Source organism: Oncorhynchus keta, chromosome 18, assembly GCF_023373465.1.
Source record: "Oncorhynchus keta strain PuntledgeMale-10-30-2019 chromosome 18, Oket_V2, whole genome shotgun sequence".
In the NCBI taxonomy this organism is placed as follows: Eukaryota; Metazoa; Chordata; class Actinopteri; order Salmoniformes; family Salmonidae; genus Oncorhynchus; species Oncorhynchus keta.
The window spans coordinates 13,693,093-13,709,688 of record NC_068438.1 but is presented as its reverse complement, the minus strand read 5'-3'; the positions used below and the strand labels follow the sequence as shown (position 1 = coordinate 13,709,688).

Genomic DNA, 16,596 nt, shown 5'->3' with positions numbered 1-16,596 from the left:
CCCCAGACCTTAATCCCATTGAGAACTTGTGGTCAATCCTCAAGAGGCGGGTGGTTCAAACAAAAACCCACATTCTGTCAAACTCCAAGCATTGATTATGCAAGAATGGGCTGCCATCAGTCAGGATGTGGCCCAGAAGTTAATGGACCTCATGCCAGGGCGGATTGCGGAGGTCTTGAAAAAGAAGGGTCAACACTGCAAATATTAACTCTTTGCATCAACTTCGTGTAATTGTCAATAAAAGCCTTTGACACTTATGAAATGCTTTTAATTATACTTCAGTATTCCATAGTAACATCTGACAAAAATATCTAAAGACACTGACACAGCAGACGTTGTGAAAATTAATATTTGTTTCATTCTCAACTTTTTGGCCACGACTGTACACATGAGACTCTATTGTGTCAAGTGTTTCCCCTATAATAATTTAGCAGGGGTGCCCTGCTGCTGTGCTGTTGTGATATAAACTGGGTTGTATTCATTAGGGCATGCAACAGAACATCTATTTTTATTTATTTTTTGCAATGGAACATGAACATTTGTGTTTGTAATTGACGATAAGTAATCCCTCCCTGTTTCAGTTTAATTTTATTCAGTTTGGTTCCTAATGAACATGACCCTGGTATTTGACCGTGCTTTGTACACTCCTGTGTCAGGACCTTGAGGTCTCCCGAACACTCACTCTCATCTCTAAGACCATCCAGACTCTGGGGAGCTGGGGGAGCCTGTCCAAAAACAAACTGGTATGTATGAATGTCTCTTATCAGCCTCTCCAACATGCTTATCAATCTTCCCTTGTGTATATCAGTCAGTCAACATGTCTATCAATCATTTAATTCCCACTGGGCACAGATGTCAGTTCAACATCTAAATTTGATTTACATTTGGTTGAGTTGTCAACTAACATGAATTCAACATGAAATCAACAAAACATTTCACTAAGTCATTGGATTTAGGTTTAAAAGTTGGGTGAAAAAAAGACATTGCCTTTTACGTTGATGACTTTTTGCAAATCCAATTAGTTTTCCATGTTGATTCAACATCATCGTAGATTTTTGGGGGTTGAAGTAACGTGGACACAATGTTGATTTTACATGTTTTTGTCCAGTGGGTTGTCTGTTGGTCCGCTCTGAGCAAAACTAACGCTTTGTTTTGTCTTTAGTCTAGTTTTAAAGAATCCTACATGTATGATTTCTTCAAATCATTCCAAGAAGACAAATGTATTGAAAAAGTAAAAAAGGTGAGTTTTTGGTTGTGAAACGATCTTCCTATTACATTTTGATTTTGTAGGCCATGTGTCAAACTTGAGGTTGGTAAAACCTTATGTTGGTAAATCTCTTTTCCATGTTAGTTTTGCATGTATTGCTGATTTAGCATGGTGTGTGTGTGTGTGTGTGTGTGTGTGTGTGTGTGTGTGTGTGTGTAGTTCCTAGATGAGATCTCCTCCAACGTCAGTAAGGAGTCCAGCGGGGTGGAAGACTCTGTGGTTCTCAAAGAGGGGTGAGTGGCTCACATCCAGTTATTGATTATAGCTAGTGGGTTAAAGATAATGTGTCCTTTTCCTGGACTGAAAGTTATTTTTAGTCCAGGACTAAATCTTGAAACTTAATTTTAAAAGTTTGGTGTCATAACTAGGGCCAGGAGTTTGTCCTGACCAGAGGGGTTTGTCGTTAAGCGGGATCATTAACTTAGCTAGCTAACTAACTCTAATAAACAGTCCTGTATATTGATTGGTTGACTTTTCTGCTTCATAAAGAAAGCTACACATAAATATTGGTTGATAGCTGTGAAGTTAAACTTACTGTACCAATATCAAGTCACTGTTTATTTTGCTACAGGGAGATACAGAAGCGGGCCCAGGGAAGGAAACGCATCGGCAAGAGGAACTTCAAGAAGAGGTGGCTCAGAGTGACCAACAGGGAGCTCTCCTACCACAAGCACAGAGGTGAGACATGCGCACACATACACCAACCACACACACACCACAACTACTGAGCCCCCCCCATAGGGGGCAGTGTTGGACCAGATCTCTCTATGGGCCAGGTTAGCCAGGTGTTGTAAAACAGTGGATTTTCCAGACATGTAACACTGTGTGGGCGTGTGGGACAAGGCTCTTAGCTTTAATCTCCCAGGGGAGATAGTGAATATATGGAGCTATCCACAGGTGTCTATCCACGGGCCACTGGCCTCCCACAGAGAGGGGGAGGAATGCAGAAGGAGCCCTGTTCATTATAATGAGGGAGAGAGCCAGAGGGGGGCAAAAGAGAAGGAGGGAGAGGGGAGAACCCTGGTCATTATAGTGAGGCCCACTTGGCAGCGTCCAGTATTCTACTCCTTGCCTCAGTGGAGCACAGCCATATATATACATACATACACACACACACACACACAGGCTAGGCTCCTGGTTTCTCTGCCAGGCTCCTGTAGTCCTTAAAGAGAGGGTGGCTATGAGACAGGCTGGGTGGGGGCTGCTGCCATAGCAGTATCACACACACCAGACCTAACAACCTGCACGCATTTTGAGTACCATGCACACAATTTGAGGTCAATGTAAAGTGGTTTGAAAAACTATCCAAAAATAGGATTCTAGTTGGCACATTGTGGTTTTTGACCCGACTGTCTGAAGTTGGAGCTGAGCCAATCAGAGGACTTGAGGGAGGACGAAACAAATATCTAGGTCTCATCTTGTTGTCATTGGTGACAAAGCAATGTTGCAATAAAGCCTAGTAATCAGACCTAACTTGATGGATTAGGTCAGGTATGGAGATCTGCAATAAATGTAATAGGCCTAGTCTAGTTTCATATTCCAAATAGCCTACAATATTGTATCCAGTAAATCCCTAAACAAAATGAATAAGCCAGTTTACATTTTCACTAGACTATCCACATAAATATATTTATTTGTTAGAATAATCATTACCCCTAATGTAACCATAAAAAGGCGAGTCATTGAGACCACCTCAATTTTTATTTAATTAATTTAAAAATAAAAATAAGTATTTAAGCGGTGGATCAGCTTAATTTTGCTGAAATATTGTTGCTTCCATCAATGTAAATGTCTGCATCATTTCCAGTCCCCCATATTTTTTGGGGTAAATATATATCCATATACAGTGCCATGCGAAAGTATTCTGCCCCCTTGAACTTTGCGACCTTTTACCACATTTCAGGCTTCAAACATAAAGATATAAAACTGTATTTATTTTGTAAAGAATCAACAACAAGTGGGACACAATCTTGAAGTGGAACGACATTTATTGGATATTTCAAACTTTTTTAACAAATCAAAAACTGAAAAATTGGGCGTGCAAAATTATTCAGCCCCCTTAAGTTAATACTTTGTAGCGCCACCTTTTGCTGCGATTACAGCTGTAAGTCAAGATTTGTCTTGTTGGAAGACAAATCTCCGTCCCAGTCTCAGGTCTTTTGCAGACTCCATCAGGTTTTCTTCCAGAATGGTCCTGTATTTGGCTCCATCCATCTTCCCATCAATTTTAACCATCTTCCCTGTCCCTGCTGAAGAAAAGCAGGCACAAACCATGATGCTGCCACCACCATGTTTGACAGTGGGGATGGTGTGTTCAGGGTGATGAGCTGTGTTGCTTTTACGCCAAACATAACGTTTTGCATTGTTGCATTTGTTCCATTTTGGTTTCATCTGACCAGAGCACCTTCTTCCACATGCTTGGTGTGTCTCCCAGGTGGCTTGTGGCAAACTTTAAACAACACTTTTTATGGATATCTTTAAGAAATGGCTTTCTTCTTGCCACTCTTCCATAAAGTCTAGATTTGTGCAATATACGACTGATTGTTGTCCTATGGACAGAGTCTCCCACCTCAGCTATAGATCTCTGCAGTTCATCCAGAGTGATCATGGGCCTCTTGGCTGCATCTCTGATCAGTCTTTTTCTTGTATGAGCTGAAAGTTTAGAGGGACGGCCAGGTCTTGGTAGATTTGCAGTGGTCTGATACTCCTTCCATTTCAATATTATCGCTTGCACAGTGCTCCTTGGGATGTTTAAAGCTTGGGAAATCTTTTTGTATCCAAATCCGGCTTTAAACTTCTTCACAACAGTATCTCGGACCTGCCTGGTGTGTTCCTTGTTCTTCATGATGCTCTCTGCGCTTTTAACGGACCTCTGAGACTATCACAGTGCAGGTGCATTGATACGGAGACTTGACTACACACAGGTGGATTGTAATTTATCATCATTAGTTATTTAGGTCAACATTGGATCATTCAGAGATCCTCACTGAACTTCTGGAGAGAGTTTGCTGCACTGAAAGTAAAGGGGCTGAATAATTTTGCACACCCAATTTTTCAGTTTTTGATTTGTTAAAAAAGTTTGAAATATCCAATAAATGTCGTTCCACTTCATGATTGTTGTTGATTCTTCACAAAAAAATACAGTTTTATATCTTTGTTTGAAGCCTGAAATGTGGCAAAAGGTCGCAAAGTTCAAGGGGGCCGAATACTTTCGCAAGGCACTGTACATTCACGTATGCATACATGTATACATACCTATGTAAATATACATACTTTATTAAGAATATACCTTTATTATTCCCCACAGACCCTACCACCCTTACCCCAATTGGAGTAAACCAATAAACACTTAGGCTTCTACCTTCAGTTTATACATCTTATTTTACAGACACAATCTATTTTACAATAGTTATATTTAGTTTGTTTTTAGTCCTTCCTCTATTTCTGATGTCCATCCAGTTTGATTTGTAACTGTGCTATTTCACAAAATTTCCAAACCTATATACATTTTACAGACCCCATATGTTTTACATTGGTTATCGTGTAATTAGTCCCACCCTTCAGCTCCATTCAACCCCTCCTATCCATCTCTTAACACCAACCATTTTGGAATTCTTTTTGCCATATATTTTTTAACTGTGCTGTGATGCTTCACAAAAGTACTGAACCTTTCTATTCTCATAGCTTTTACAGATTGTAATTTAAAAAATAAACATTTTTGCTCAAATTAATATATTATTGATTGATTGACTATGGCTTTTCAAATCACCCTGTATTTCTATCTGCAGCATTTAGTTCTAGGGAAATGTTGCAATTCTTCAGCCATCCCTGGACCTGTGACTAAAAACGAGCTACATATGGACAATACCAAAATAAATGATCTAATGACTCTGCCTCCTCACAGCAGAATCTGCAGAGCTGGGAAGATTGTACCCCCATATATATAACATTCAAAGTTTTGAATCCGACATTATTTTGCGTTCCTTCTGAGAGATTCTTCTGCCAGTATCATTATTAGGCTAAATAATTAGCATTTGCCTATGATTTGAGTAGTATACCTCCAGTCCAAGTTAAGTACAGCTTGCCTCCTTTGGATCTATCAAGTTGGGACTGCAAAGCCAAACCATGTTCAAGTCGAGTCTTGTGATCTGCTTGGACTTTGTCATACCTTTCTGATCTCTGAAAGCGAATAGCAGCCAAATGGTTCAGGCCATACTTTACATGGTATGATGGCCTGGACGTTGCATAATGCAATGAGCCGAAGGTCTTGTGTAACACTGTTTTTCCCCCCTCTAATTATTGTGTAGATGTCAAATGATTTTTCAATCCATTACGTAAATTGCTTGGAACGGCCCCCAGCCAAATCCAACCTTTTCGTTCAGTTACTGCTGCTCCCAGTTCCCCGGCACACTCTACCAAAACTGTTCCCTCATCCACTCTGCTCTGTCGATTTGGGTGTGTGTCAGAGGGCTGAGGAGGTGTGTGTGGTGAGGTAATATTCAGAATGGAAAGTATTCAGCCCCCTTGACTTCTTCCACATTTTGTTACGTTACAGCCTTATTCTAAAATGTTTACAAAAAATATTTCCTCATGAATCTACACACCATACCCCATAATGGCAAATCAAAAACATGTTTAGACATTTTTACATGTGTGACATGGAGCCAGTGGGTTTGGCGACGAGTATGAAGCGAGGGCCAGCCAACGAGAGTACAGGTCGCAATGGTGGGTAGTATATGGGGCTTTGGTGACGAAACGGATTGCACTGTGATAGACTGCATCCAATTTGTTGAGTAGGGTATTGGAGGCTATTTTGTAAATGACATCGCCAAAGTCGAGGATTGGTAGGATGGTCAGTTTTACAAGGGTATGTTTGGCAGCATGAGTGAAGGATGCTTTGTTGCGAAATAGGAAGCCAATTCTAGATTTAACTTTGGATTGGAGATGTTTGATATGGGTCTGGAAGGAGGGTTTACAGTCTAACCAGACACCTAAGTATTTGTAGTTGTCCACGTATTCTAAGTCAGAGCCGTCCAGAGTAGTGATGTTGGACAGGCGGGCAGGTGCAGGTAGCGATCGGTCGAAGAGCATGCATTTACTTTTACTTGTATTTAACTATGACAGAAGAAATGAGAAAAAAAATCCAGAAAATCACATTGTAGGATTTTTAATGAATTTATTTGCAAATGATGGTGGAAAATAAGTATTTGGTCACCTAAAACAAGCAAACAAGATTTCTGGCTCTCACAGACCTGTAACTTCTTCTTTAAGAGGCTCCTCTGTCCTCCACTCGTTACCTGTATTAATGGCACCTGTTTGAACTTGTTATCAGTATAAAAGACACCTGTCCACAACCTCAAACAGTCACACTCCAAACTCCACTATGGCAAGACCAAAGAGCTGTCAAAGGACACCAGAAACAAAATTGTAGACCTGCACCAGGCTGGGAAGACTGAATCTGCAATAGGTAAGCAGCTTGGTTTGAAGAAAGCAGCTGTGGGAGCAATTATTAGGAAATGGAAGACATACAAGACCACTGATAATCTCCCTCGATCTGGGGCTCCATGCAAGATCTCACCCCATGGGGTCAAAATTATTACTTATTTTATTTTACCTTTATTTAACCAGGCAAGTCAGTTAAGAACACATTCTTATCTTCAATGACTGCCTGGGAACAGTGGGTTAACTGCCTGTTCAGGGACAGAACGACAGATTTGTACCTTGTCAGCTCGGGGGTTTGAACTCGCAACCTTCCGGTTACTAGTCCAACGCTCTAACCACTAGGCTACGCTGATCACAAGAACGGTGAGCAAAAATCCCAGAACCACACGGGGGGACCTAGTGAATGACCTGCAGAGAGCTGGGACCAAAATAACAAAGCCTACCATCAGTAACACACTACGCCGCCAGGGACTCAAATCCTGCAGTGCCAGATGTGTCCCCCTGCTTAAGCCAGTACATGTCCAGGCCCGTCTGAAGTTTGCTAGAGAGCATTTGGATGATCCAGAAGAAGGTCATATGGTCAGAGGAAACCAAAATATAACTTTTTGGTAAAAACTCAACTCGTCTTGTTTGGAGGAAAAGAATGCTGAGTTGCATCCAAAGAACACCATACCTACTGTGAAGCATGGGGGTGGAAACATCATGCTTTGGGGCTGTTTTTCTGCAAAGGGACCAGGACGACTGATCTGTGTGAAGGAAAGAATGAATGGGGCCATGTATCGTGAGATTTTGAGTGAACCTCATTCCATCAGCAAGGGCATTGAAGATGAAATGTGGCTGGGTCTTTCAGCATGACAATGATCCCAAACACACCGCCCGGGCAACGAAGGAGTGGCTTTGTAAGAAGCATTTCAAGGTCCTGGAGTGGCCTAGCCAGTCTCCAGATGTCAACCCCATAGAAAATATTTGGAAGGAGTTGAAAGTCCGTGTTGACCAGCAACAGCCCCAAAACATCACTGCTCTAGAGGAGATCTGCATGGAGGAATGGGCCAAAATACCAGCAACAGTGTGTGAAAACCTTGTGAAGACTTACAGAAAACGTTTGACCTCTGTCATTGCCAACAAAGGCTATATAACAAAGTATTGAGGAACTTTTGTTATTGACCAAATACTTATTTTCCACCATAATTTGCAAATAAATTCATTAAACATCCTACAATGTGATTTTCTGGATTTTTTTTCTCATTGTGTCTGTCATAGTTGAAGTGTACCTATGATGAAAATTACAGGCCTCATCTTTTTAAGTGGGAGAACTTGCACAATTGGTGGCTGACTAAATACTTTTTTGCCCCGCTGTATGTACGTACATATATATATATATATATATATATATACATACATACATATTTTGGGGTCACTTAGAATTGGCCTTTTTTGAAAGAAAAACACTTTTTTTTACCATTTTAAAATAACATCAAATTGATCAAAAATACAGTGTAGACATTGTTAATGTTGTAAATGACTATTGTAGCTGGAAATGGCAGATTTCCTTTTATGGAATATCTACATTGGTGCACAGAGACCCATTATCAGCAACCATCACTTCTGTGTTCCAATGGCATGTTAGCTAATCCAAGTTTATAATTTTAAAAGGCTAATAGGTCATTAGAAATTTTAGCAATTATGTTAACACGGCTAAAAACTGTTGTGCTGCTTTAAAGAAGCAATAAAACTGGCCTCCTTTGGACTAGTTGAGGTTCAGGAGCATCAGCATTTGACTTCGATTACAGGCTCAAAATGGCCAGGAACAAAGCACTTTCTTCTGAAACTCGTCAGTCTATTCTTGTTCTGAGAAATGAAGGCTATTCCATGGGAGAAATTGCCAAGAAACTGAAGATCTCGTACAACACTGTGTACTACTCCCTTCACATAACAGCGCAAACTGGCTCTAGCCAGAATATAAAGAGTGGGAGGCCCCGGTGCACAACTGAGCAAGAGGACAAGTACATTAGTGTCTGGTTTGAGAAACGAACGCCTCACAAGTCCTCAACTGGCAGCTTCATTAAGAAGTACCAGCAAAACACCAGTCTCAACAGTGAAGAGGTGACTCAAGACACACGGATGTAGGTCGAAATGGACAACACCCATGGACATTTAGCAACATCTAGTTAGTTGGTCTTGGCAAATTGGCACTGGTGTGGTTGAAATGATTCAATAACAAAGTTGAGTACTAAATGCAAGTTTGAATGATATTGGAAAATGATTGATTCAGATACAAGGCTAAAGCTTAGGTTACAAGTTATCACCTGCACTAACAAAGCCATCACCTACAGAGAGATGAACCTGAAGAAGAGTCCCCTAAGCAAGATGGTCCTGGTGCTCTTTTCACAAACACAAACAGACCGCACAGAGCTTCAGGACAGCAACACAATTAGACTCAACCAAATCATGAAAAAATTTAAAGATAATTATTTCCAACGTGTCAAGTAGAATGCTAGGAACTAGAATGCGATTTGGCCTTACCTGACCACTGTGACAAACCCTAAATGAAGAAAAGCTTGACTATGTATAGACTCAGTGAGCATAGCCTTGCTATTGAGAGTCCACCAAGGACATACCTGGCTCTCAAACCCACCATTTTTATAAACTCCCATATAGATATCTATATAACAGAATCTGACTGTTGCGTTAACTTCCAATCACATCCTCGTACTACATGACGTCACCACAACAGCACCTACAGAGTCACATTTGGGCCGTCTGATTGGTCCAGAAACCGATGGGTTGGGCCAGAGCTAGAACACGTGGGTAAAGCGAAAGTTTCAAAATTCGTCATTGGCTTTGATACTCAAATTGGTTAGATCCAATCCCTGATTACTTTGTTTTGTACAACGCCCCTTCTACCTTACGTCACCATAAATGACTACAGTTGAAGTAGGAAGTTTATAGACAACTTAGCCAAATACATTTCAACTCAGTTTTTCACAATTCCTGACATTTAATCCAAATAAAAATTCCCTGTCTTAGGTCAGTTAGGATCACCACTTTATTTTAAGAATGTGAAATGTCAGAATAATAGTAGAGAGATAGAGCTGGTGTAACTGAGTCAGGTTTGTAGGCCTCCTTGCTCACACACGGTTTTTCAGTTTTGCCCACAAGTTTTCTATAGGATTGAGGTCAGGGCTTTGTGATGGCCACTCCAAAACCTTGACTTTGTTGGCCTTAAGCCATTTTGCCACAACTTTGGAAGTATGCTTGGGGTCAGTGTCCATTTTGGAAGACTGATTTGCGACCAAGCTTTAACTTCCTGACTGATGTCTTGAGATGTTGCTTCAACATATTAACATAATTTTCTCCCTTATGATGCCATCTATTTTGTGAAGTGCACCAGTCCCTCCTGCAGCAAAGCACCCCCACAACTTGATGCTTCCACCCCGTGCTTCACGGTTAGGATGATGTTCTTCGGCTTGCAAGCCTCCTCCTTTTTCCTCCAAACATAATGATGGTCATTATGGCCAAACAGTTCTATTTTTGTTTCATTGGACCAGAGGACATTTCTCCAAAAAGTACAAGGAGGCTGGAGATTTGTGAGAAGACAACCTTTTACATAGTGAATTCGGGCTAGAAGGTTGAAGGTTTGAGACCTACTCCCTGCTGTTTCATTACATTGGTGTCAGAAGTGATCAGACCTTGCATCCACGACAGTGCGTGTGCTTGGTCAATGAGCACGTTCCTCTAAGACGTAGAGTTGCAAGCTAGCGCGACAACGCACTCTTTCAAAGGAGGGAGTAGTGTAACAACCCTGGGTTTATAAGTGCGGATATTGACTCTGTCACTTGAGCATGCGGCACAGTCGATTTCGGGCTAGAAGGTTGAGGGTTAGAGACCTGCTCCCTGCCTGTTTCATGTTGATAAAAGCAGTGGCATGTATTAATGGTTGCAAAGCCAGGCTTTTGACCAAGAAAAAATGTACCAATATTTTTTTTTATATATATAATAACAATGTACCCTTGGTCTCGGTTTCATAATTTCCCATCAATTCGCAAGAGACTGAATGTATCTCACAAGAGAACACATCCAAGCGAGCGAAACCATGCCCCTCTCTACGTGTAGGCCATCTATCTGATGCTGTCTGGTCCAAATGAGTATGGCATTGTTGCTGTCCGTATCATTGAATCCAAGGGGAGCCAGCAAGCATTTGGCCTCCCTTGATTAAAAAAAGAAAGTGGCTAGCTAGCTAAAATTGTACCCTTTCCTAAATTAGCCTTGGATGGCGATAGGGATTTGGACTTGTACCATACTTAATTCTCTGTATAACAGGGATTCTGATCCAACCATTAATTCATACATTGTTGTGCCCCTGGCCTAAGAGGATGGAAGTTCAATATGTAGCTAGATCCTAGCTAATGTTAACTAGCTAACATTGACCATGAATGGAATTTAGCCTAGCGAGCAAGCATTTTAGCCAGGTAACCTAGGACAAAAAAAATAAAAGCGTGTACTGAATCACAGAGTGATAGACCGTTTCATCAACTTGAAACGGAGGAGGATAACATTTGGCGTGACTCTACAAGTAATGAGTTAACATGTTTTTCTACTTGCACGAATGCGCACACAGAAATCAAAACCATTGACAGCTAAATTGTTTTTGGTATCTTTTAGTTGCCACTGTATTAGACTAAGCAGAAGTGGTTTGATGTGTGTATCTGTGCTTGCAACTGTATGTTTGTGAACGGTACTGTTTGCTTGCTTGTTTGTGTCTGTCGGTGTTCTTTGTAACATTGTTTATGTAAATCCCGGCCTCTCGACTCAGGGCAATGGGCCCTAAAGCTCCAGCCACTCCTTCTACTCCTTGTCTCACTCTTTCTCAAGTATTGGAGCTATGTAAACTCACATGAATTCTTTGAAGAAAGAAACCGCTCTAGATCCCATCTTTTTAGTCGGGTCCTGGTCTCCTGAGTGTGCTCCCAACTGCTTACAAGCTACCAACTCCTTCACCGCCATGTCAACAGTCAGTCTGGACACATTTAATTATCAATTTATTTTGTTTTTATTGGAAAGTGGGAAAACCCGCTGTCAGCGTGTGCATCCATCTTGAATTCCATAGGGAGGTAGCTGTTTTTCATTGAACCGGGATGCACTTGAAACCCATGGTTTGATAAGAAACACGGTATGCGAACAACTGCAATTTTAAATGTGTATTTCATCATATCAAAGTACATATTTGGTGAAGGAGCCAACTTCCTGATGTGAATTTATCATATTTAGCATTGGGTGTGTAGGTTTGGGAGATTGTAGATTTGTATTCTATACTCCCACAACATACTTCTCACTCATTCCTCCACAATCACATGACTTAGATGTCAAACATGAACATGCATGCACATTACATTTGGGTATTTTTTTTGTGTGTTTTGAGTGGTCTCTGGAGCTGTGCTCTGCCACTAAAGTGCTGGCTCTCCTACAGCAGAACAGGCAGACAGATGGGGCCTCTTGGTTGGTGTCACACTTTTTTTTTTTTACCTTTTATTTAACTGGGCAAGTCAGTTAAGAACAAATTCTTATTTACAATGACAACCTACTGTTCCCCGGTAGGCCAACTGCCTTGTTCAGGGGCAGAACGACAGATTTGTACCTTTTCAGCTTGGGGATTTGATCCAGCAAGCTGACAAGGTAAAAATCTGTTGTTCACTCTAAATCGAATCAAACTTTATTAGTCACATGCGATGAATACAACAAATACAACAGTGCAGTTCAAGAAGAGTTAAGAAAATATTTTTCAAAATAAAGTAAGACAATAACAATAACGAGGCTATATAGAAGGGGTACATGTTAGAGGTAATTTGTTCATGTAGATAGGGGTGAAATGACTATGCATAGATCATAAACAGTGAGTAGCAGCAGTGTACAGAACAAATGTAGGGGTGGGTGTCAATGGAAATAGTCCAATGTCCATTTGATTAATTGTTCAGCAGTCTTATGGCTTGGGGGTAGAAGCTGTTAAGGAGCCTATTGGTCCTAGATGCTCCGGTACCACTTTCCGTGCGGAGGCAGAGCGAACAGTCTATGACTTGGGTGACTAGAGTCTCTGACAATTTTATGGGCTTTCCTCTGACACCGCCTATTATATAGGTCCTGGATTGCAGGAAGCTTGGCCCCAGTGATGTACTGGGCTATACGCACTACCCTCTGTAGGGCCTTACGGTCAGATGCCCAGCAGTTGCCATACCTGGCGGTAATGCAACTGATCAGGATGCCCTCGACGGTGCAGCTGTAGAAATTCTTGAGGATCTGGGGACCCATGCCAAATCTTTTCAATCTCCTGAGGGGGAATAGGTTTTGTCGTGCCTTCTTCACAACGATCTTGGTGTGCTTGGACCATGTTAGTTTGTTGGTGATGTGGACGCCAATGAACTTTAAGCTGTTAATGGGGGCCTGTTCTGTAGTCCATGATAAGCTCCTTTGTCTTGCTCACATTAAGGGAGAGGTTGTTGTCCTGGCACCACACTGCCAGGTCTCTGACCTCCTCCCTCCCTATAGGCTGTCTCATCGTTGTCGGTAATCAGGCCTACCACTGTTGTCGTCAGCATACTTAATGATTTTGTTGGAGTCGTGTTTGGCCACGCAGTCGTGAGTGAACAGGGAGGGCCGAAATGCACACCCCTGAGGGGCCCCAGTGTTGAGGACCAGCGTGACAGACGTTTTGTGGATCTGTTGGGGCGGTATGCGAATTGGAGTGGGTCTAGGGTATCCAGGAGGATGCTGTTGATGTGAGGCATGACCAGCTTTTCAAAGCACTTCATGGCTACTTACGTGAGTGCTACGGGGCGGTAACCTGCCTAAATGATGATCTTTGCTTCCTTGGGCACATGGACTATGGTGGTCTGCTTGAAACGTGGATATTACAGACTCAGTCTGGGATAGGTTGAAAATGTCAGTGAAGGCACTTACCAGTTGGTCCGTGCATGTGTTGAGTACACGTCCTGGTAATCCAGCTGGCCCCGCGGCTTTGTCAGTGTTGTTTAAAGGTCTTGCTCACATCGGCTACCAAGAACATTAGACAGTGACAAAAACAGGTTTTGGGAGGTGCAGCTGAACCACCATGACATCAGGATGCACTTGGGCTCTGGTGGTGCTGTTTTCAGGGCTTTGTAATAGTCGGTGCCAAAAAGGTTTGAAAGGCTTTTTGGAGGTTGTGAACCAAGTCTCCTGTTGCTGTAAGTGTTTAATGTGACTCATAACTTGAGTATGGGTTTCAATTTCTAATGGAATGGAGAAGGACGGGGGTCGGTGTCAAGGGATTATGATGGTTTAGTATGCACATTTATCATTATGATCCCTGCAGATGGAACTAACCACTAGGACTACTTCTCAAATGGCAACCAATTCCAGAGGGCTCTGGTCAAAAGTAGTGTGCACTATGTAGGGTGCCATTTGGGGCGCACCCTATCTGTGTGTCCCCCTAGGCTAAAGTGTGTGTCTGGGTTCACTTTCAGACTAGTAGTGTGTCTGATTATTCTCCCATGTTTTTCTCATAATATTGGCAGGAGGTTTCAGTAAAATTGTGACGAGAACCATCGATCAGAATGTTAAGATCTGCATCTGGTTGGCTAGACATATATTTTTTATTTAACTGTGCTAAGTGTGTGTGCGTGTGTGAGACTGAACTGGAAGTCAGAAGATATGCAGAGAATCAGATGGCGCTGGAGGTATGAGAGGTGGGGCCAGGGGGTGCCTCAGCCTGGAAATGCAGAGGAGGAAGGTGGCAGGCAGAGAAAGGCGCTCCCTCTTAAATGAGAGATTGGAATGGCAACATTCATCACATACCCAATGCACCTGGATTCACGTATGTAAGGGAATACCCCCCTGTATTGGACAAAAATGAATGGCATGTCATTGGCATCGGACAAACCATATACACATTGGCCAATACCACCCAATTCGGCGTTGATTCATCCAAAGTGTATTGCAAATGCCATATGGTAATTGCCAGTTGTAACACTTTAAAAATTCAACAGGGGGCAAATGCGCTCCACCGGGGTTTTTCATATTGGATATGTAACCCAAATTAATGTCCAAAAGTAAAATTTTGAAAAAATGAACTTTTTTCAAAAACTTATCACCCCTTAAAAAGTGCTTTCTGGACCGTTTTTCGAAATTCTTTCGATTTTTTTGTCAATTACACATGTGTAAGAACTGTATGAATATACTTTTGTCCAATTTTATTATCATAATTTTTTTAATTTTTTTTTATATGCGCATAAGGAATATGTTTTGTCCAATTCCAATATGATTTCATAGGAAGTCAAAGTCAAAAGTCAAAAATGTCAAAATTTTGTAAAAACTTCACACACCCATAAAAAGTGCTTTCTGGACCGTTTTTCGAAATTCTTTCGATTTTTTGTCAATTACACATGTGTAAGAACTGTATGAATATACTTTTGTCCAATTTTATTATCATAATTTTTTTTTTTTTTTTTTTACATGCGCATAAGGAATATGTTTTGTCCAATTCCAATATGATTTCATAGGAAGTCAAAGTCAAAAGTCAAAAATGTCAAAATTTTGTAAAAACTTCACACACCCTTAAAAAAGTGCTTTCTGGACCGTTTTTTGAAATTCTTTCAATTTTTTTGTCAATTACACATGTGTAAGAACTGTATGAATATACTTTTGTCCAATTTTATTATCATATTTTTTATATATTTTTTTAAATTGTGCATAAGGATTTTTTTGTGGGCCAAATGACGTAAGAAATTTGACATGCTCAAAAATCCTGCAGAAATGCAAAATTGACTGGCCTGATGAACTCGGGATGGCCGGGCAGTGATAGTTGTTCCTTTCCATCACTCGTTGTGTTGACTTCATCATGTCCATTTTGTGATGTTTTTTCACTATATAATCATATTGCAAGTGCACGTGCATTTGCAATATGTTTCAATGTGCATTTACCATATGAAATTTGACCTTGCTCAAAAATGCAAAATTGACTGGTCTGATGAACACAGGATGGCCGAGCAGTGATAGTTGTACATTTCCATCACTCGTTGTGTTGATTTCATCATGTCCGTTAGGTGATGTTTTTTCACTATAGAATCATATTGCAAATGCACGTGCATTGTTGTGCAACTGGTAACCCAAAAATAAAAATATGGTTGTAAATGCATTTACCGGTCATTCTGATATTAATGCTCGCTATGGGAACACAGGATGGCCGGGCAGTGATAGTTGTACATTTCCATCACTCGTTGTGTTGATTTCATCATGTCCATTAGGTGATGTTTTTACACTATAGAATCATATTGCAAGTGCGCGCGCATTTGCAATATGTTTCAATGTGCATTTACCATATGAAATTTGACATGCTCAAAAATGCAAAATTGACTGGTCTGATGGACACAGGATGGCCGAGCAGTGATAGTTGTACATTTCCATCACTCGTTGTGTTGATTTCATCATGTCCATTAGGTGATGTTTTTCACTATAGAATCATATTGCAAGTGCACGCGCATTTGCAATATGTTTCAATGTGCATTTACCATATGAAATTTGACATGCTCAAAAATGCAAAATTGACTGGTCTGATGAACACAGGATGGCTGAGCAGTGATAGTTGTACATTTCCATCACCTGTTGTGTTGATTTCATCATGTCCATTTGTTTATGTTTTCTCACTTTTGCAAAGTCACTGTGCATTTGCAATATGGTTCAATGGGCAGGTACCATCACGAATTTGTCATGCTATAAAAATCCTGCAGGAATGTGAAATTGACTGGTCTGATGAACACAGGATGGCCGAGCAGTGATAGTTGTACATTTCCATCACTTGTTGTGTTGATTTCATCATGTCCATTAGGTGATGTTTTTCACTATAGAATCATATTGCA

General features: G+C 41.0%; 1 protein-coding gene across 2 annotated transcripts in view; it reads left to right on the top strand.

Annotated features, from left to right (window-relative positions):
* Positions 1-16,596, top strand: part of LOC118397315 (ras GTPase-activating protein 2-like) — a 59,188-nt gene that overhangs the window by 26,760 nt on the left and 15,832 nt on the right. For both annotated transcript variants that reach the window (XM_035791958.2, XM_035791959.2), the window contains 4 exons: positions 657-743; positions 1,163-1,240; positions 1,427-1,500; positions 1,839-1,945. In XM_035791958.2, the coding sequence (XP_035647851.1) occupies positions 657-743; positions 1,163-1,240; positions 1,427-1,500; positions 1,839-1,945 (346 nt within the window). The remainder of the gene's footprint in view (positions 1-656; positions 744-1,162; positions 1,241-1,426; positions 1,501-1,838; positions 1,946-16,596) is intronic.